This window comes from Poecilia formosa, unplaced genomic scaffold (genome assembly GCF_000485575.1).
Source record: "Poecilia formosa unplaced genomic scaffold, Poecilia_formosa-5.1.2 Scaffold486, whole genome shotgun sequence".
NCBI classification, from domain to species: domain Eukaryota; kingdom Metazoa; phylum Chordata; class Actinopteri; order Cyprinodontiformes; family Poeciliidae; genus Poecilia; species Poecilia formosa.
The window spans coordinates 3,996-25,901 of record NW_006800425.1 but is presented as its reverse complement, the minus strand read 5'-3'; the positions used below and the strand labels follow the sequence as shown (position 1 = coordinate 25,901).

General features: G+C 38.4%; 1 protein-coding gene across 1 annotated transcript in view; it reads right to left on the bottom strand.

The window, feature by feature from the left end:
- Window positions 1-21,701, bottom strand: part of LOC103156551 (neuroligin-4, X-linked-like) — a 28,083-nt gene extending 6,382 nt beyond the window's left edge. The window contains exons 1-7 of the mRNA XM_016664443.1: window positions 21,241-21,701; window positions 17,649-18,578; window positions 17,011-17,163; window positions 12,210-12,395; window positions 10,672-11,122; window positions 7,032-7,245; window positions 4,341-4,465 (exon numbers count right to left, since the gene is read on the bottom strand). Of these exons, the coding sequence (XP_016519929.1) occupies window positions 4,341-4,465; window positions 7,032-7,245; window positions 10,672-11,122; window positions 12,210-12,395; window positions 17,011-17,163; window positions 17,649-18,120 (1,601 nt within the window). The 5' untranslated portion in view covers window positions 18,121-18,578; window positions 21,241-21,701. The remainder of the gene's footprint in view (window positions 1-4,340; window positions 4,466-7,031; window positions 7,246-10,671; window positions 11,123-12,209; window positions 12,396-17,010; window positions 17,164-17,648; window positions 18,579-21,240) is intronic.
- Window positions 21,702-21,906: the final 205 nt, after the last annotated feature.

Genomic DNA, 21,906 nt, shown 5'->3' with positions numbered 1-21,906 from the left:
TTGAAAATGACTTTGTCATAAATTTTGCCATAAAGTAATAATAACAACTTTGGGGCAGCATTGATTACTATAACTTAAGTAATATTTAATGATGATCATTCTGGCGTTGAGAAACTTTTTCTTTTATTTTCTCAAGTTTTTCCTAAGTCAGCAGCAAGCTAGGAGCCGATCAGCATTTTCTGATCTTATAATTCTTTCTAGTGAAATGTTCTCCAATATTGATTTTATTTTCTTAAAAAAAACATACTTCTGGAGAATATTAAAGGCATCCCATGTTCTTCTTTGTATGTACAACTGTTTACTCAGTGAAAAGGTAAAAGTTAATGCTTCGGACGAAATAACTGATTTTAGTTTTTATAATCAGATGAACCGATTATAAATATTTATAGGTTATCATACTTTTAACCAATGATCACTTGAAAGTAGCTAGTATTCACTAAAATAAGTAGAAACTTAACTGGGACATCTATTTGGTCCTTAAGGATTCGATGGACTCAGATAACTTTTTGAATGCATAAATTTACGTTAGATAAAATGATGCAATAAAGATCAAATAGAATTATTCTAATGCATCATGTTCAATCTCGTGTGGTTCAGATGGTTTTTTTTTCTTTGAAAATGTACTATTTATATTTGTATTTATTCTTTTGAAGTTCTTAAATCTAGGGGAGTCCAAAAAAGCTTCTGAGCTTCTTCTTAGCTGGGCCAAATTCCTCTGAGGGAACTGTTTCTCTCAAAGCTGGCCAACAATTTCACACTGACATCCATCCAATCAATATCAAGGTGACATGGAACAAACTACTGGCAAGTAAATTCTCAAAGGATACATTTTGTTTTTGGTGTGGGATTTTTTTTTTCCACATAAATCACTCCAAGGTGATTTATGTGTAGATGCGTAGATCACTGACTTTTTCTGGTTATGTAATAGTTGGACACGCTACAGCACAAACACATAAGACTGAGAGAGCAAGAGTAAACAAAGATATGCATTCAGGTATTTATAGTAAGAAAAAGATTCATTTAGTAATAAAAACATGTATTGTTATGAGAGATATTATTATTTACAATAATAAAAAAAAGAAAGGGGGAAAAAAGTCCATCTTCCTGAGACATGAACACAGACTTCCTGCAACTTTTATTGTTTTTTTAGCAATTTGCCAAATTATAACTACAAACTTCAATGTATTTTATTGGGATTTTATGTGATAAACCAACACCAGTGTTGATTTGGGTGGCCTGAACACAAATGTGTGTCACTGTTTTCAGGATTTATTTGCAAACAATGTTGAAAACCATGTTTAACCCACCGCCCCCACACTTCACAATCATATACCACTTTGTGTTGACTTTGTGTTGATCTTTGACATAAAATCCCAGTAAAATAAAACGAGCTGTTAGTTTTTCACGAATGTGAAAATATCAAGTAACATTAATATTTTCGTCTGACAACATATTTGCATCAATCAGCATACAGTATTTGCATTAGCAGTCATACTGTTACAAAACCTAAACCAATTTTGAAATTAAACTGTCATTTGCTGATTTTGCTGTATGAGCAGAGCAGAAATGCTGCCATAGTGGGAAGCCCGACCAACACCCAAGCAAGTGCACAAGCCGAGGATTGATACGCCCACGCAGCTCACAAAATATACATCTGGGAGCGTCGCCTCGCCGCTTAAATTGAGCTGTCGCAGAGTTCCATCATCGTCTGTGGCGCTCTCAGCAGAGTGGAATCTCTTTTTCAGAGAAAGTAGTTCCCCATTGATAATTGAAGGGTGGACTGAACTCTTCACATCCCTCCTTTGGTGATTTTTGCTCTGCGGCTTGCTATGGTGGTAATGATAATTCAAGCTGTGCTGGAAACTGCAAATCTAATGTGATGTCACTGCTTTAGTGCATCCACATTAGAGATACGTTTCTGTTTTTCTTTCTCACTCACACGTCAGAGTTAAATCTCTAAAAGCACTTTTCCTATTCTTTATGTTGTCAGCGAGCGAGACTGTTTGTTTAGATTAGCAGTTACACTGACGATGACTCTATAAATCTGAAAAGATTCCAGTGGAGGGAGCCTCAATTCAATTAATTAATAGTAATTTCTCACTTCTGAGGGTTTATCCTCAGCTATTATATTTGTCTTTTAGGGTGATAGAGTAAACAAAAGTCTTACCTGTGCCTGCAAAGGTAATCACACCCTTTCAACGTGTTCACATAATGAACATAACATTCAATGTAAAATGTTAGGGTTTCATGTGGTAGATCAACTAATGCATTACTGCAAATAGTTGTTAATGTGAAAAATGGCTGTAAAATAGCCCAAACTCAATCAGATTTGGAAGGAGGGCTATGACACAGATTGGCAATTCATTCTACATCTCAACATTGATTTGGCCACAGAAAACCAAACCAAATCCATCTCAGTCCGAATTTGCAGCCTTTAAAAATATCTTCTTATACTAACTTCCTCCATTGTCCCATCAGCGCTAATCAGCTTCCCTGTCCCTGCTGAAGAAAAACATCTCCACAGCATGGTGCTGCCACCACCATGTTTCATATGGGTAGGGTGTTTCCAGTGTGTTGTTCACTGCCAGGTTTCAACCACAAAATGTTTTTCCTGTGGGGATAGATGTTCAGACTTGGTCCCATCTGACAAGAGTACTTTCTTTTATAGCGTGCTGTCTTAGGTGTCCCTAAAATAACTGCCTGATGGCAGATGGACATTTTGACAGCATTCTTTATGGCTACTTTCTTCTTGCTAGCTGTTTAATGAAAAGCAGATGCATAAAAGAGGTTTTTATGTTAAATACCTCTCACCCAGTAACTGATGGAAATAAGAACCAGACTGGCCCGCAAGTCCCAGTCAGAATGAAAGAACATTGTTACTAAACAGATGAGCTGAATAGTATTTTATGAGACATTCAAAGCTTCTGATTCTGTTTAATTACCTAACTATGCTTTATAGTTCTCCACAGCTGTATCTGAGGTCTGCATGCTGTGTTCCTTGTTCTGCATGATGCTGTTTGTTCACTATGGTTCTCTAACAAACCAGTGAGGCCTTAGGTGACTTCAGCAGATTGTTATTTGCTCTGGATTTTATTTAGAGGAATCAGAGTAAAGTGGATAAATGCAGATTAATTTCCTTGTATGAGATCTTTATTGGTAAAATATGTAGAAAACCATGAATGTGTTTTCTTCCACGTTGCATGTGTACACCTCTTTGTTTTGGTCTACCACATAAAATGTACATTGTGGTCTATTGTGTTATATTAACAAAAAATAAATAAGGTTTAAGATGTTTGCAGGGCACTGTATATAATGTCGAATCTCTAAAGTTTTAAAGTGGTATTTTTTCTATACTTATATTTCTCTAAGCCACAGGCAGATAATTTCATTTTCAGTTTAATAAATTGAATCCTCTAGCTTTAGGCAGTACTTTTTCATTTAACATTTTGAGTAAGCACTCCGTTCCGCAGAAATGATCGAGTAGAAAAAAGGAGAGAGTAGGTTACTTCAAGCCCCTGAAAAAAAAATGAAAAGGCCTGTCAAGACTTTGACAGAACATCACGGTGCAACCGCTGCCAAAACAATCTGCAGTGCTTCTTTCATGATTTTATTTGAATAAGTATCTCCTCATCACCCTGAGACGCTTTGAAGGAAAAACAACGCACATTCCTCACCTGTCAATTCATTGCTTGTTCCTATTAACACTGTTTTCTGCTTTTAAAAAAATCAGTTTTCGTAGTGGAAACTCCCCTTCAAAATAAAATATATGTTATGAATATAAATGCAACCCTGAATGTCAGTTAGCAATAAGAAAGAAGATGTGTATTAAAATATGCGATATGAATCACTCTGAGTTAGCCCAAAGAATTAAAGCTAGCGTATTAAGAACTGCAGAGCGAAGAGGCACAAAGCTGTTTATCTTAACAACAACATTGACTTGAATCTTGGCCGTCTCATTTTAAGCTTGGATGAGATTTGTTCCTGTAAATTCAAGAGTGAGCTGTCCACACTGACACAAACAACACTGCATGTTGCCAAACCCTTGTCTCTGTGAAGTCATACAAAAAAAAAAAAAAAAAAAAACGAGGAGGAAAAAAATCAATCAGCACACTTTATTTTACATCCGAAAATGTGATTAAATGTCTGGGCCTTCATTCATTAAAATAAGACCTCTTCTCCTCGTAGGCAAGGATTAGATATTGATATCGCAGTAAAGCTAATTAGCTGAAGAGATGCTTTGTTTTTCATGAGTTTTTGCTGCATGAAGAAAATGAAAAACCCCGTCAGTGGGATTTTCCGTCTGATTCATGTTTCACATCACTGAACCTTTTTCAGCTTACCCGGTCTTGGCGAAGTTGGTCCAGTAAGTCATTACCACTGCGCTCAGCATCACGTCGTTCTTGGAGAAGTTACAGTTGAACAGATCAGTGGGACCCACCATGGGCACGCCGAACACGTAGGGCACCTACACACACCAACACACACGCTGGATTAAACTGCGCAATACATCCAATCCCTGCTTAAAACAAGACAATCTGTAAATGAACTTAAATTAAAGCCTCTAATTCATTTGAAGATTTAAAAGGATTGTGCTGAAAGTCAGACCTAGAAGACAGTAGATACTTCTTTTCTTTTAGAGAATATGCTTAAAGCCTTAAAGCAGAACATTTTTAGCATCAGTGAGCTAAAATTTCATAACCACTCAAAAGACTGTATTTGAAGTAGCCTAAAAGAAAATTAGAACTCAGCTCCTTCTCTCTCTGCAGACTTCAGAAAAGCCCACATGAATGAAAAATGTGAATAAAATGTTCAGAATTTCCGCATTGAAAACAACTGCCTACACTGCAAAGCAAATGAAAATGAGGGGGGAAGAGATGAGGAATCGCACAGAGCAAATTAAGTACATTAAAACTCTTTTCATCTCTAAGAGTACTTGTACAACTGATGGTGCATCCAGCAACTGCTGTTTTCTAAGCTTGGTACTGTTCTTGTTCAGATATTCCTTGCAGTAATTACAACTCTGCCGTAATTAAAGCAGGTGATTAGGGCCTTTTTTTGCTTTGTTTTGCCTTTTGCTTAGAATAGCTCTCTGATAATTATAAAAGCCAACTGTGAAACACATCTCATATTTGTATTTTTCAAGCAGAATTTTAAATTTATCTCTTTTTTTTGCACCTTTTTGCCTGCCTCAGCTTTTATTAGTTGCACATAAAAAGTGAACCCACACCCACAGTAGAAAGTATCAAAACATAGTCCAAGGAAAATAATTCAATAGTTTGTTCAACTTTATTTGACATCTATTTTGTACAGTTAAACTAAAAAACAAACATCTGTTGGAAGGAAAAATGTTCAACTTAGTTTGATTTGGTTCAACTCTGAGTATTTCTGCTGTGAAGCTTTTTGAACAATTTCCGAAGAGTTCATCAACCGATGGATTATTTTCTGACATTTCCCAAATGCTCTTGAGTATTATTTCTCCTCTTTTCATTTAGCTTCATAAATTAACTTTTATTTGGTAGTAGTGCACTTAACCTGTGTTGATGTATGCCTTTAGTTGTGTGTACTTTAAATATTAAAGTTGTACTTGACACGTGGGTAAAGGTGAGAAAACAGATGTAAATCTGTTTACAAAGGCAGAGTTGTTTCGTTTTGAGATCATCACAGATCAGGCACTCATCTGTGCCTGATCTGTGATCAGGCACAGATGAGTGCCTGATCACACTCATCTGAATAAAGCCCTTATTCATTAAGGGCTTTAATTGATGTATTTAAACTGATTATTTTTTGTTTTGTTTTATTTTTTTGTTTGGACTTGTGAATTGTGTAGCATCAATGCAGGATCGAAATCTTACATACAGGCTCAAATACACACATTCACCTTCCCTGATTTGTATTTGGATGAATGTCCCTTATAAAGCCGTAGATGAAGTACATCCTTTTTGGAGCCAACAACCTTGTAACTTAATTCTGCTAGAGTATTTGGCCACTTCTCTTATCAGAAACAGTAATTCAGCTTTGAAGCATGGTCCAAACAAGTTTAATAGGGCTGAAGTTGGCACCCTTCCAGAGCCTAAAATGTTAGCCTGATTTATTCCACTGTTTTTACGTGGTTTTGGGATCTGTGCTATGTTGAAACATTCAGTTGTGTCCAACTTTTTAACTCTCTGATGCTAAATGTCATTATTTATATTGCTCAAGGGGCAACCGAGTTTCCACTTAAGCTCAAGTTTATCACACACTGGAAGATGCTGAAACACTATGAAGCCACTTAAAAGTCACATTTGCCGAGAGACCAGCTCTGAAACTGACACCTCCAAGCGGAAACGAAATTAGCTGCAGTTATTGGGTAAGTACCTTTTGGTGAAATGTTTTACGGTAAGACAAGATAAAGATTGAGCTTTCGGGCCAAAACAACAGAAAGAGAGTCAAGGTAAAACTTTTAAACCCAAGAATACTATACAATCTTTTAAGCACAGTGGCGGCAGCCTCTTGCTGAAGTTTGCACAAACCTGGTGCAACAATGAAGATGGAGGACTACACCTGATTTTTTTATCTTCTCCTCCACAGTTTTCATGCTAAAACCTGGATTCAGGTTTTAGCATGTGGACCAAACAGAAAATTATTAAACTGTTTTTTTGTTTGTTTTTTTTTAACGAACAAAGCGGGCAAAAACATTAAGCTCTGTAGACACGTAAACCTCAACCTTATTGGAAATGTAACAACTATCCCTAAAAACCAGAACTAATAATACCATTACAATCTCACCATCATCTGATTTTTCTCATACTAGGTAGAAAATACTTAATAATTTAAAATGTGTGCACCAAAATTATGGAAGTTGTCTATTGTATTACCATTCCATTTTGAAAAATTATTTTAAACAAATCATTAAAACCCCAAAATGAATCACATTCATGCTCATAGTGAGTGTATCTAAACATCTACAGATATATTTTCTTTTTCTTAACATCTAATATTATCTCTTTTGGTGAATCAAAAGTAAATATTAGGAAAGACACAAGGAGTCTTACCTCATCGCCATGGGCAGAATCAGCCCAGGGTGGCGTGGCATCACTCTGGCAGTGGTGGTAAAAGGAGTAGAAGTAGGTAGGAGACCCATACTGTGCATGGAGATCCGCTGTAGCAATGGCTGGCGCCACCCACTGGTGATCTGTAAAAAGTGCCACTAGTGTCTTTCGCCGCGTTTCTGCGTTGTCGCGGTCTGCCCAGTCAGTGTACATGAACCTTCACAAAACATATTTGAAATCAGATCGCCGCTTGACTAAGCAAAATATTTCACATACACCAAATAAATCGTGCTCCTAAATACATTTTCTACATGGTCAAGTATTTGCATTTAATGCAGTAGCTTTCCAAAAGTTAGAGTCACAGATGGTTTGTTTAAGTTATTAAAAATAAACAAATGAACTTTAGGTCTTCCCTGCTGCTCACTGGGTACAAAGCTTTCAGCTTGTAAATAGTACTGCAAGCTGGGTGGTCACGCCGGTGCTGGCTAAGCAGTTTTCTAACAGCATTGTATTGCTAAAAGACAGTAAAATAAAGGACGGCATCTACATGGAAGTCCTTGCAAATAATAATAATAAATATTAGCCTGACAGAGTATTTTTTGAAACAGTGAGAGAAGACAACTAAAATGACAGATCAAGTTAAATGGGCTCCACCAAACACACCCAATGTGTGTGCAACCAACAAATAACCAACAAGCGCTCACTGAATCTGGCTAAATGCTAAATTCATTAATCGTGCACGTCTATCGTGACATTATATAGCTGAGTATCTGAAATCTTTAGAGGGTGGTTTTACTGCAGGGAGGAAGGAAGTACAGAGGAGTTGAGAGCAGAATGATGATCAGACCAATGAGTACAACAAATTGACTAATGGATGTTACTGTCCAGAAAGAAGTCCAGCAATCACTGTGTTACTTGGCAACACAGAGTTTTGTATGCACAGTAAATTATGGGAGTTTGTGGGCTACGGTTGCTGTGTGAACAATATATCTGGGACTGTAATGCTCAGAGATAGCTGTTTTATCTACACGTTTATCGTCAGTGAGGGTGGATTTTTATTTATCTCATAGTTTACTATTTTTTCTAAAGGCCATTGTCACCTGATGGCATTGAAGTGGTGCGTTCTCCTCAGGAGCTGTTTGTTAGCAGCTTGCAAAATTCAGTTTGTCTGCATTAAATCGAAGTACAGGAATAAAGATATAATATATTTGGAATTATATTTAGCCTTACTTTGTAAACTATGATTTTATCAATGCATTTTGTGTTTATTTGTGAGCATTAGAATTGCAGCTGGCAGACTTTGGTACTTTCAACATTATTCCCTATCAAGAGCTTCATTGTTTTGTAGCATCATTCAAAAAAAAAAATAAAAAAAGGTTGTGCTACATAAAATTTACTTTTGTGTTAATCTGTGACCATTATTAAGATTTCAAGCTGTTTCATTTTTGCAAAAGATCAGCAGATATGCAAAGATCAAAGTCAAGATAAAAGACAAAGCTGCGTTTGAACTGCATAAACCCTGCTAATTTCAGGGACCCAATAAATAGAAATGTTACTCACAAACCCCCATTGCTTTAATTTTATCCTATACCTTGAAAAACGTTTATCAACATTCTTTAATCAATCATTTTTATTTCTCAAAGAAATGGTTGAGACTAGGCCTGTCATAAGCATTGTGTACACCAAGGTTTCAAAACCAAGTGTTTTGAAAGCCGCCACCGTGGGCTGGCATAAAGAATAAATATGTTTGAACTCATTTCCAGTCATTGTGTTCAAACTAAAAGGAGTACACTGTCATCACTCTCATAAAGGTATTGGTATTTTAAAACTACAGCTGCAAAGCTATAATATGCATGTCTGACAAGCAACCAACTGCAGGCTAGCTACTTAACTGTATTATTAATCAGCTGATATCAGCTTATGTTTTTCAGTAAAGGATTTAAAGAGAAATGGGTCGGACTAGAATCACCTGATTTTCAGTTTGACTGACCCTGACAGGTGAGTGGCCCAACATAACCTCAAAAATCAAGTATTTTTCTCCTCAGTGGAAAGCACTGGATTGCGTTTTACCAGATCTTCCATGTGGAAATTGTTACTTCAGGGAAACCCAAAATTAGATTCATTTTTCATTTATCTTAAGTTTAAAATTAAGTATGTGAAAGCAAAGTAATAGAAGATCGAAACTGCATTTTATGCAGAGGATGATTGTATGGCTTACTGAGAGGCTTAGTGAGATAACAGGACTGTTGTGCTACATCGCAATTGCAATTTTATTGTTTGATGTCTGTCAAGGATTGCTGGATTTGGAAATGTTGGCAGCTATTTGGATTTTTTTTTTCCATGTGTTTATCTTAGCGGAAGAATCTCCACTTTGTATGAAATACACAGAGATAACTGTTTACATTTAATACTATTAACCAGACTATTGGGGCTCATTTCTGATTGAAGATGCTAAGGACTGATTCCAATTTCAACTCTAATCTTTTTGTCTTTGTTTTATAATAATGGTAAAACTCTGTTTTACAGCAGCCGTTCATGAAACATACACTTGCCACTCTGCTTTTAATTATAATTAATGGCGAAAGGCTGGATAAAAATACTTAAAAAGGCTTTATTTATAGTTTATTAAGACAGTGGTTGTCAAAACTTTTCAACTTCTGACTGACACATAAGCAGCAGAAGAGACCGCAGAGGCAGAGCTAAGGTTCATTGTGTCAGCCTTATGTAAGTCAGTTACACAGGGGTATAGCGTCAACAGTGAACACATTGTCTTTTATCTATTTGTAAGAACTGTTTTTTAACCTCTTCTAAAATAGACAGCATAATTATTCTTTCACCATTATCCATTTTGTGATTTTTTTGTCCTCTCAGTGTCGTGCACTTGTTGATTTTTAACCCCAAGTGAGGTCCAGACAGGCCCGATTTCATGAACCAGTACCTTAAGACCATCAAGGAAAGCTAGGATTGGTAGGTCAGTTTTACAAAAAGCCGTCTCTCAGTCATAAAACCCCGATCGGTACATCTCTGCTCCTGGCCTTACTCTAAAAAGGCTTTACTTGGTATTATAACAACTATTGATGCTATGAGCTATAATTATTATAATATATTAGTAGCTGATATTTGAAGTTGTCATACCGCAAGAATCTCATACTCATTCATGCATTGTAACCACTCAATAAAAATCAATAAACATAAAAAGAATAGTACTTAAAGCAGTAGCTCATGATTTTTAAACTGCTTCATTTCTACTATCCTGCATTAGTAAGCTGTGCTGCAGTCGAAACAGTAGATTCAGGATCATAAACAGCAACAACAACTGGAGATTCAGTTCTGAATTGTAGCTTTCATTTCTACAAATTATTATTAAAAATATAGAAGTCTATATTTTCTTGTAAGGAGTCTTCAGCCACCTTAAGGGTCATCACTAAAAAGTGCATCTGCATAATGCTTGCCAAGTACCTATTTCATCATACCTCCAACATAAAATTATACATCTATTGATGAGGATAATGTGGACCCATTTATGGCCCTTTTCCCTTTTTTGTCTATTCCGATTAATTCTAAGCAGGAAAGCTGGTAATCATACTTCCAAGAATGTCACATGGATGCTTAAACATACATGGGTTTTCACTTTCATACTCACCGTATGCTCTCTCTTAGTGTATCTCGGCCTTCTGGGTAACCGTACAGACTATCCACAAAGTCTGACACGGCAAAGTCAAAGTCCTCGGCTGTGACACCGTCCTCCGAGTCCACAATTCCCTCCACAAACTTCACGCCTTCGCCTTGGTTGACCCCCAGCATCACATCGTAGTTCAAAAACTCCCCCTGCTCCATCAGAATCTGAGGGTCATCAGGTATAACGTCGCCATCAATCACCGGGGCAAAAGCAGTGTGATATTTGGCCGGAGTAATGTTCTGTTCCACAAGCTCACGGAAACTCCGGCCCTGGAGGCAGGTGACCAGTTGAGTGCTATCATCAATGCCACAGCCAACCCTCTCGCCGAGCTGCCGGGCATATTTGCTTGGCTGGTAGTTGACAGCCCAGCTGGCTAAAGCGCTGCCACTCTGGATAATGGCTCTGTGGAACAGATCTGATACAAAAAAAAGTAAAAATTCAATAAATCCAAAAAGGATCACTTTTGCAAATACGTTTTTGTACACAAGTACATCAACACACACGTACACTGATATATATTCTTTTGGTTAAAAGGTGTAAAGAGCCTTAAAATACATTTATCTTTACTGTCCAGCCTTTGTACCATTCAGGAAGGAGATGGGTACTGTGATGAGTACACTTTTTTTGTGTGTGTGAAATGTGTGCATCGATGCCAGAACAAAAGCAAAAGACTAAAGAAGATGCTGGTTGTAAAAAGAATCCAGGGTTAAATGAGTCCTGGGATGACATGACATGAAAGGCCACTCAGACAGGAAGAAGCCAGTTCTCCAACAGCAAGTTAGAAAGCCAATTGACCAAGTTTTGGAGACATGTCCTGTGGTCTGATGAACTTATATTAAAGTGTTCTACCATAAAGTATATTACAAAAGCGTAGTTATTTAAAAGATTAAAACGACTGGAAATGTTTCAAAGACTGAACAAGGTCTAAAGCATAACTTGTAATCACACAAATTGAACAGGAATGCAATGGATATCCAAATCTCAACATAACTAAAATAAAAGGTATGAGAATTATATCAAGTCAGTTGAGTTTTATTTATGGTCCACTTTTCATGTAATTAAACGACCTTAGGAAATCACACCAAATATGCTAAACTAAGTAAATTTAAAAAAATGGTGAAACATTAAAATTCTCCTATACATAAAAAAAACTAATGAATCAAGAGTTATCACAGAATTGTAGCAAAATAAAAGATGATTTGCAGCAAACAAATGTAAACTTATTTAAAAAGTGATAAAAACATGAAATGTAAAGGTTTAAGTAAAAACCAGAGAAAAAGTATTTCATTTTATTTGAAAGGTAGCATTTAAGGCTTTTTACTCTTATTTACCTTGGTTCCAAATATATAATTTTCAAATGTATAATGTACGACTTTCCGCGGAATACACCGTCCTCATCAATTTCTGTTTACTATTTTTAACATATACTATACGAAAAAGAAAATCAAGTGAAAACTAAACGTCAGTGAGTAGTGAAATTGTGTTGCATGATTTTCTCTTACCTTCAGAGTAGTGGGACAAGGTGAGGAGGCTAACGCATGATGCACCAGCACCAGATCCAAACACGGTGACCCTGCTTGGATCGCCGCCAAAGGATGCAATGTTCTCCTTCACCCAGCGCAGAGCCTGAATCTGATCAAGCAAGCCGTAGTTCCCTTTTGCTGCCTGGTCACCTGTGCTGAGAAATCCTGCAGGCAGGCAGAGATAGAAGGAAGTCATATTACCTGCAAAACATGTACGGCCATGCCCAGTAGACTAAAATATGTGTTCCAGGTCATCTCTTCTGTCAGATTAAAAGTACCGTTTGAAAATAACTTTTAAGCAGGTACTAAACATGCTTTTGCAGTAAACCCACATTTCTGCATTAAAATGTTTCTTATTGGTCTGACTTAATATTCTGATTTTAAATGTAATGTTTTGGTTAATTATAAGCTGGAAAATCATAACAGTTAATGGATATAAAACAAATTGTGTTTAACTTTGTGGGCTTTTCAATAACATTCTAAGTGATTGAACATGACTGTATAAATGTACATGTCTGCAACTTTATAGTGTCTTTTGAAATATTCATGCTGCTATTACTTTTTCACACACTGGCTGCTGTGTATTTTATAGAAACTATTGGGACTTTATGTAACAGACCAACACAAAGTAGCGCTAAATTGAAGACGCATAAATGAAAATATTTAATGTGTGGTATTAGTCGCTCTGAGTTAATACTTTACCACAGGTTGTAACACCGATTGCATTGGATTTTATCCTCATGTTCCTGTGTGAAAAGGGCTTATTGCGAAAGTACACTTTTCAGATATTCTTTGTAAAATATGTTGAACACTGTGTCCTTTTCCTTTCACTTTACAATTATGCACTTTTTTGACCTGGTCTTTCCCTGTTATAATATCACTTTAAAACACAATGAGCCTTGTTATTGCATCATGACAGAATGTGGAAAATTTCATGGAGTATAAATACTTTTGCAAGGAACTGTATTTATCATAGCTTTAAAAATGAGATGGGAAAAAAAAAGATGTGGTTTTCTTTCTTGGTCTTAGACTGGATCAAACCACAAAGGTGCAGTCACAATACTGTGAACTTACAACAAGCAGAAAACCACACACGCTTGCCATCACACCCACAGCCGCCTCCTATTCCCTCTTCTACTGACATTATTAAGTAAACACAGAAGATCCTAATGGCTCATTTTGCCACAGTATATCTCATTACTGCAGAAGCTCATTTCTGTGAACCTCCGGCACAAAAAGAGTATAATAACCGTGAAGGCAAGACTAAAGTAGTGCATTACTTCACTTCTGTGCATTTTATCAGATGTTTTATTGAAGCAAAAAAGAAAATATCAGGATTATATTCATTCTGAATGGTTACAGGATTATATGCATTCAAGCCATATTTAACTAAAACTGTTTAAGGAGTTCACATTTTCACAGAGGCATATTTGATTTCCAGGTGAATATTGCAGAGTAGGCAAAAAAAATCATTGGCATAATAATGTATTGCATTGTGTAAATGGGCTCACCTCATGCATCCACTCATGATGATGGAAAACAGGAGGAGGAAGGTGATTCTGCTACTCGAAATGAGGAGGATGATGATGATGGTAATGGTGAAGATTGTATTGGAGGTGGCATAAACACACAAAATGGACGGGGGGGGTGAGGACAAAAATAAGCATGTAGAATTGTTCTTTGTTTGGCTCACAATGTTGATCACATCTGCAGCAGCAATTTTCCACAAGGTCAGCCTTAACTCTGCATCTAATAAAAAAACATTGAATTTCAACGTTTAAATCTCTTTTTTTTTAGAAAATGTTCAACTCAGGTTCAATACATTTTCAAGAAAACCTGCGCCGCCTGAGGCGACCTGATAGCTAAGCTGTGAGGGCACATGGGCATGAATGCCTTCAAGCAGCGAATCCCAAGACCAATTCCAAGCCTGCTGGACCTTTTACTGCATGTCTTTCTCCACATTTCCTGTCTGCACCGCTGTGGGCTAATAAAAAATACCATTATCTGTTTAATTAAAGCTGAGTCAAAGATGTGGCGTCCTTTTAAGAGCAGAACCTCTCATAAAGTCCTCAAATGCTTCCATGCAGCAGAATTAGCATCAGCTTTGTGCTTTTAAAGAACATTTTAATGGATAAACAAACTTGAAACAATGCCCCTGAGATTTTGTTATTGTTATTGTTTTTATATAAAATATCAATATCGCCGAGGCAATTGAATATGCATCTTGCCCGGTTGACTTAATCATACTGAGGCCATAGATACTCTGCTCGCATAAACAACTCAATACTCCGGCTCTTAGTACAGCAAAGTAAATGATGCTTTATGGCATTAAATGTTTTAACCCTCATGTGCCCCTTCCTAAGCTATGTCACACCGGTCACTGCAACCACAAAAAGCCTAAATGGATTTTAAGATGGTCTGTTTGTTCAACTCTTTGGCTTCGTAGGGCTGACTAAAATTAGAAAAACCAAAGGGAATCCAACATTTTTTTTTTTTTTTTTCTGTTCAGAGAGCAATGAGTCGAAGAGCCATGGAGATAAAAAGGATCAGATTCAACTCGATGACAGTAGTGGAAGGAAAAAATGGCTTCAGGGAGGTTTTGTTTCCACAAGGGATGCTGAACATGTTTCCATTCAAACAAGAAGGAATAGCGGGAGAGAAACTGTGCTCTGGGTAAGAAACAAATCACTGATGGTTTGAGCATTTTTATAGCTCATTGAAGGATTAAATAACCCAGATGGTGAAAATTGTATACATTTGTTCAGAAAAATGAGCTGTTGTGTTGAGATATATATAAATCTACATGCAGAATCACCTTAAACAAAACTGTAATGAATCATTAAGAATCCCTGGATAATAGAGAAATGAGTTGAAAGATAATTATCAACCTGCCAGAATTAATCTTCTGAATCAAGTCGCAAACTATAGGCCCATCTCAATAAATTAGAATATCAATGAAAAGTTAATTTATTTCATTAATTAAATTTTAAAAAGTAAGACTTTTACATTATTCATGGGGTAATATCTTTCAAGTGCTTATTTTTGTTCATGTTGATCATGGCAGTTTGCAAAGTTGCTTCTTAAAGACACTGGCTATTACATAAAACCAATACAAATGTATCCCATCACATTATTTAAAAGTTTAGTGGAAGGAAAAGCTGTGGAAGAAGAAAGTGTTCTAGCAACAGGGAGAGGACTGTAAAGTAAACTCAAGAGTCTGGGGGAGATTCACAACAAATCACCCCCAGTGGTGCTGATTCCACTGTTTGGAATCAGTGCTTCAAGATTCACCTCACACAGATGTTTCCAGAACACTGGACATATCCTGGACTGTTACACTCTGTGGAGCAATCTTTGTTGCCACCTTGCTACTCAACAATGCAATTAAATGGTGCATAAAGTGATGCAGTTACAAGGGTCTCATTTTTAAGAGTTTTCCATTTTCCAAAGCCCTATCACTCTAAATCCAAAATGACAAAGACTATTTATTAACACATTCCATCTGTGAAAGGGAAAATAATTTAAGTACTTCATGAATTGGCCCGTTTCTTTTTTTTTTTTTTCATTTATACAGGTACAATGTCAGTGCATCCATGCATACTCTGTAAAGCTATGCAAATGACTTGTGTTAAGATTAATGTTTTTTTAATTAATGTAAGACATCAGAGTACACTACATTTCACATTACAATTGTTTTTCTGACAAAGCTATATATTTTACTCCAAAAATTGTCCACTCCAATTTAAAAATCGTCTACCCCAATACAAGCATTCAGCAGGCTGAGTTGAGTTAATGGTCATCAATGCAGGTAAAGAATCTATGTATTATGGCACTAAATTAGGTAACAATATTCCTATAACATGTTTATAGCAGAGGGAGGAACATTTGTGCAGCGCACACGTTTACATCAAGTCATGGAATTTTAAAACCCCAAAACAATGTGTGGTAGCTTGTCTTACTTGGGAATTACATTATTTACACTGTAATTTGATGTGTAGGAATTTGAAGCTGAAAATGACAGACCTTTTTCCATTTGTCTTCGCATACATGTAAACCAGAAGTTCTAGAGCGAAAGGGTAAAGTGTAGGAAATACTTGGAAATGCATTTCTGAACTCTGGTCATACCTGACATTTTAAGCAAATCTCTGTTTGAAGAGCGAAGTAGTGCTACCTCTCTGCCGACCCTCAGCATTACAAAAAGGAACGAGAAACCCAGCAACCTTGATATGAACGAGCAAATTAAAGTGGTGCAGATATGGCGTAAGGGCAAGGAATGAAAGGGAATACAGCTTTTCTGTGCACTTGTCCTTTAGGACAAAGAAGCCATTGGAAGTAAATTTGAAATGGTCCAGAGAGATTCCTTTTGAAACTTAATGAGACCTTTAAACCTTGACTTAAAAGGTCTTTTTCAGTGAAAATTCTATAATCCTATAATTACTGAAGTACAAAAGCTTGACTATGCCAATTAATAACTTTGTATATGATCTAATCAGATTTCCTCCACCATCTGAAAAAACAGACACCCACAAAACAGTTCCAATAAATAGAACAACACTGTTGTATTGCTGCTATGGCAACAATAAACACTAAAGGAAATTATTACATAAAATGAATACATTTAAGGGAATTTAAGGTTTATTTTTTCGAACAGTATTTTATACAAAACTATACTCATACTGCTACTACTACTAAATTTATAGCTACTTGCTATCTAACAACACAATAGTCTGCATATGGTTACACAAATGATGTATTAAACTGAGATAAGTGATTCTTTTACCTAAAACTCCAAGGCGATAGTTGAGGGTTATGACAATGACATTGCCGTAGCTTGCGAGCACACTGCCATCCATCATGTTCCCGGTGCCTTCAGAATACGAGCCTCCGTGGACGTAGACCATCACTGGCCGCTGACCCCCCTCCTCGTGGATGTCTGAGATAGACAGGCAGATTACCAATGTGTTCAAATCACCAAGGTGACATTAGTTAACCACCAAAAGCCGGAGGGTGCAGTCCTTGATTTGAGTGTGCATGTGCATGGGTTCACATGCATTTATATCAACCAATATGTATGCATGAGTAAGCCTGTGTCCTTCCCATTTTCCTCCACAAGTAAATGCGTAAACCCCATAGCGACTGACGCAGGTGTCTGCATATTAAGCGTCGGTTTAACCAGCGGCATGTTGAAGGGGAAGAGAAAACAAGGCCCATTTTTAAAAACCTTTATTTATTTATTCAACAAGCCTGAGTATGTGCAGCAACAGCTCTCTGCCATGTTTTAATCATTTGTCAAAGGTATCATTCTCTTAGCTCATGTATTCACCATAGGGCATAAACCATAACATGTAATCCCAACCTTAACTGTGCATGCAAATTTAACCGCCCCAGCCCCGTAAAGTCACTGCACACTTCACTCACCTTCCTCTGTGGGTACGTAGATGTTGAGGTAGAGACAATCCTCGCTCTGGTGAGTGAGGTAAGTTGCTGCTATATCCAGGTTTGCTGTGAGCCAGGATGGCATCATATCTCCCAGCATGCTCCTCTCATCCAAAGCCTGCGGGCACACTGGAGCAAACTGTGTCACGTTCCGTATTCCGGGCCACGGCAGAGGCGGCTCAGGTGCCTGGAAGCGGCGATCCCCAGTTGGTGGCCTTGCATACGGTACTCCCAGGTACTGGATGACAGGCCCCAGAAGGTCCGAGGGCAGAGGGGTCAGGATGCCACGAATGCGGCCCTGCGCCGTGGAAACAACAGGCACTGTCTGCTCAGCCGACAAAGAGGTCGGCTGGAGAGAAAGGGAGAAGCAAAGGGAAAGGAGGAGGGATGGAAATCCAAGCGAGGAGGAGAAGGGGGAGGGAGGAATAGTTCTGCTGGTCCTCAGCTCAGACATGACGGTTTGATTAGGCAGAAAACTAGGGGGAGAAAGGGGGTAGAGTGAAGTGCTGGAGGCAGGTTGAGGGTTACGTCTATGCTGACCCCTCAGAGGTATCCAACTCTAACGCACAGCTGCTGCTCAGCTTGGCCCATAACACACACTGCACGCAGTCCTGTCTCTTGAGAGCAACCTTTTCCCCTTGTGTATGTGTCTGCATGTGAGTCAGTGAGTCTTTGCCTCTGAGTGTGCAGTGACTCAGTCACTGAGTCCCTGTGAGTGTACGTATGTATGTGCTGGAGAGTTTAAGTGAGCGTGTGTGTCCCGGACTGGCAATTTGAGCCCGCATGCATGTCTGTGGGTATATACGTGTGTTGATGCATGTGTGTGAATGTGTCGTTATGTAAACAGTGGCATCACTGTTCCTCTGTCACTCTCTCCTTCCGGTCACCCCCATAACAAGCCCAGACTGCCTCCTGGAAGCATAGAGAAGGGAGGGAGGGAGGAACGGGGGGGGGAGACAGAAATAAAAGATGAATTTAATTAGTTTCCAGTGGAATACCCTCACACACACACACACACACACACACGTATGATACACACATGTCATCAGTCTTTTGCTGAGCTACCTTACTTGGTCCTTTTAAAAATAGATATGAAAGTGATAGATGGGGCAAACGAGATGTTGTCCGCTCAGCTTAACTTGGTGTCGGGCTGTCAGGGCTGCTGCTGTGTCACATCCTCACTACAGACTGTTTCACAGATCACAGGACCTTGTTGGGGGAAGGGGTGGTGTATGTGTGTGTGGGGGTGGGTGTCACGTCACACGCTTAATTAAATCCTGAATGCACCACGGGGCTCCTGACCTGTATGTAGCGTAAGGCTGGACACATGCGACACGAACACACACACTTATTTCTCCTCCACACATACACACACACACACACACACACACACACACACACCTTGTTTCTTCCTTCACATCACACACACAACAATCTGAATCAACTTTCACCCTGTTACCTCTGATTCCTACCCTTTGACCCTATGTTACCAAGGATAGAGCATCCCAATTGTTCCTCTGGGTAACGGGGAGGTTTAAGGGGAAAGCCTTCACCTCTGAAAACTGAGATTTTTCAGAGTCTAGCTTAGAAACAAAAAGATAGGATATCTCCCAAATTCAATTGTTTTGTCATTTTCTCTAATTTAGACTAAAACAACCATTAGATGTGCAGTTAAATGTATACATTTTATGTTCTTTGATATTGTTTTCATTCCTCCACAAGCTATGTCTGCTTGCTATGTCTATCACTATGGTGGATTTGGTTTATATACTAGGGTATAAAGTGTATATTCTCAGTAGTCATTAAGTAAGTAAATCTGAAGATGAGTGTGATAAAGTCTTTTATTTTGGCAGTATATTTTTCTAAAAATATGAATAATGAATATATCAAAGCAGATTTAGTCCATAACACATTACATCTGGCATTATATTGTTGATCTTCCTTAACAAGCATAGACATTGTATATGCTGATGTCTGCTGAAAGATTGACAATGCTTTATATGATGTGTACTGGCATATTAGGTCATTTATGTTTATAAGTGCACTATAGTAAATTAGAATATTAAAATAAAAAAAGGAAGACATTTGACACCTCAGCAACAGTCCAGCCTTATTTACATCTCTACTTCAGAAGTGACTTAACACAAGGATTTGCAAAATTGTAGCCAATGTCTTGGGTATATTGTGGGTGGCGGCTCTTGTGTGTGTGGTGTGTGTGTGCGTGTGTGTGTGTGTGTGTGTGTGAAGTGACTCCAGTCACGCTCCACACCTTGTAAATCTCCTCCAAAGTGCTGAATGAATTTTGCTTCACAGTCATTTCAAGGCTGTGGTTGTCCTTGTTAATTGTGTGCTTTTACCTGCCACTCTTTTTCCTTCCACTAAACTTTTCATCAAACAGCACCGTGCCAACCGACTTTGTTAATGATGATTGTAAGCTTGTCATGGAGGATGCCAACGAATTTCTGCTGGACAACTGTCAAGTCAGCAACATTTCCAATGACTGTCTAATTCTTGTTTTTACAAAAGCATTTATTTTTGTTTATTTATATGTTTTGGTTTTTTAATAGCTGAAGCCTATAATGATCAAAATTAAAATTAAAAAAGAGAACTTTGAATATATGATTTGGTATGTAATATAATATATATTTTCACTTTTTCTGTTGACTTAGAAAAATAAACAAGTTTTATACTACTGTTCTGACTTTTTATTTTTTTTAGCTGTATGTTTATGTACAAGATGATGATGCATCAGCATCTTGAAAGACAATCTTATTTTGACCACTACCAGAACTCAGGTGCCAAGTGACAGAGGGAGGAGAGCAGAACTAAGGGTGGGGGTAACCTCAGGAAATGGGATTCAGCCTGTAGTTCTGGTCACCTTTCATGCTCACACACACTCCTTTCTCCCTCTATATCTAAAACACACACACACACATACACAGCTGCTTCCCAGCCGGCTCTCTCTGAGGGCCTGAAGACAGAATATTAACACATCCGCACATACACACACTCTGAGAAATTTTTATACAATCACACACACAATGATCTCTCAGCCGTATACCCCTCTATAAGCTGCAGTCGTGTCAGAATATAGCGATGATCATCACTATCTCCTCTCTTCCTGGGTCGTATTGGGGCTGTCCAAGGTGCTAGTTAACATTCCAGTGGTGATCACACACACGCTGATGAATAACGCTCCATTTATCAAGGCAGACCCGCCGCCTGCCACCCTCCCCCTTGGTTTATTTTCATATGGAAAGAACTGATAAAAGCAGCAACCAACCAAAAAAAAAAAGAGGATGGGGAGGAAATGCTTGCCAGTGAGGCAGAATATCCCGTCTGAATCTCTATCGGCAATGAAGCTGACTACGGCAAAAAAAAAAAAAAAACAAACACACACACACACACACTCTACTGCTTTTTTCACCCGTTCTTTCTTTCACACACACCCACACACACACACACACACACACACCAAAATGCACAAAAACTCAATCTGCATTCCCGCTGCAGTAAATGGAAAAAAAAGAAAGAAAGAAAAGGAAAGAATCCCCAAATGACAGATGCACCGTACCCAGCCGGGGTGAGCGGAGTGAGATCCCGCGGTGCATGTTCTCCTCTTCCAGTCCACCGCAATGATCGCCTCGTGTTTTCGCTGCTGCGGCTGATCCGACGTGCCCGGGATGGGATATGGGGAGATATTCCTACACTGCTGCTGCTGCTGCTGCTGCTCCTGCTGGTAGATGTTGTGGTGGTAGCGCGTCTCCTGGGTGAAAATAACCCATATAAGAAAGAAAAGAAAAGAAAAAAGAGGTGGTGGTGGTGGTGATGGTGGGGGGAATCAGCCCTCCAGTCTCTCTCAGTCCGCTGAAACGTGAAAGCGATGAGGGGGGGTGAGGGGGAAGCACAGATAGTTGGAATGTAGGTATTTCTTCCGTGAACACAGGGCCCAGGACGTTTAAATGATCAATCTCCCCCTCTCTCTCCTTCTCCCTCTCCCTTCCCTTCTTTCTTTCTCCTCCCCCATCTCCCTCTCGCTGCCTCTCTTTCTTTCTCTCTCTATTTTCTCCTCCTAGATGTGATTGGACAGTGTGGCAGGCAGCAGCTACTGATCCAATGATATGCACCTAGCTCTGTTAGACTGGGGCAGAAAAAAAAAAGAAAGAGAGGAGTAGGGGAGACACACTACTGAAGAACATTTGTGGGTAAGCACGCATGGCTTCACACACACCTGTAGAGC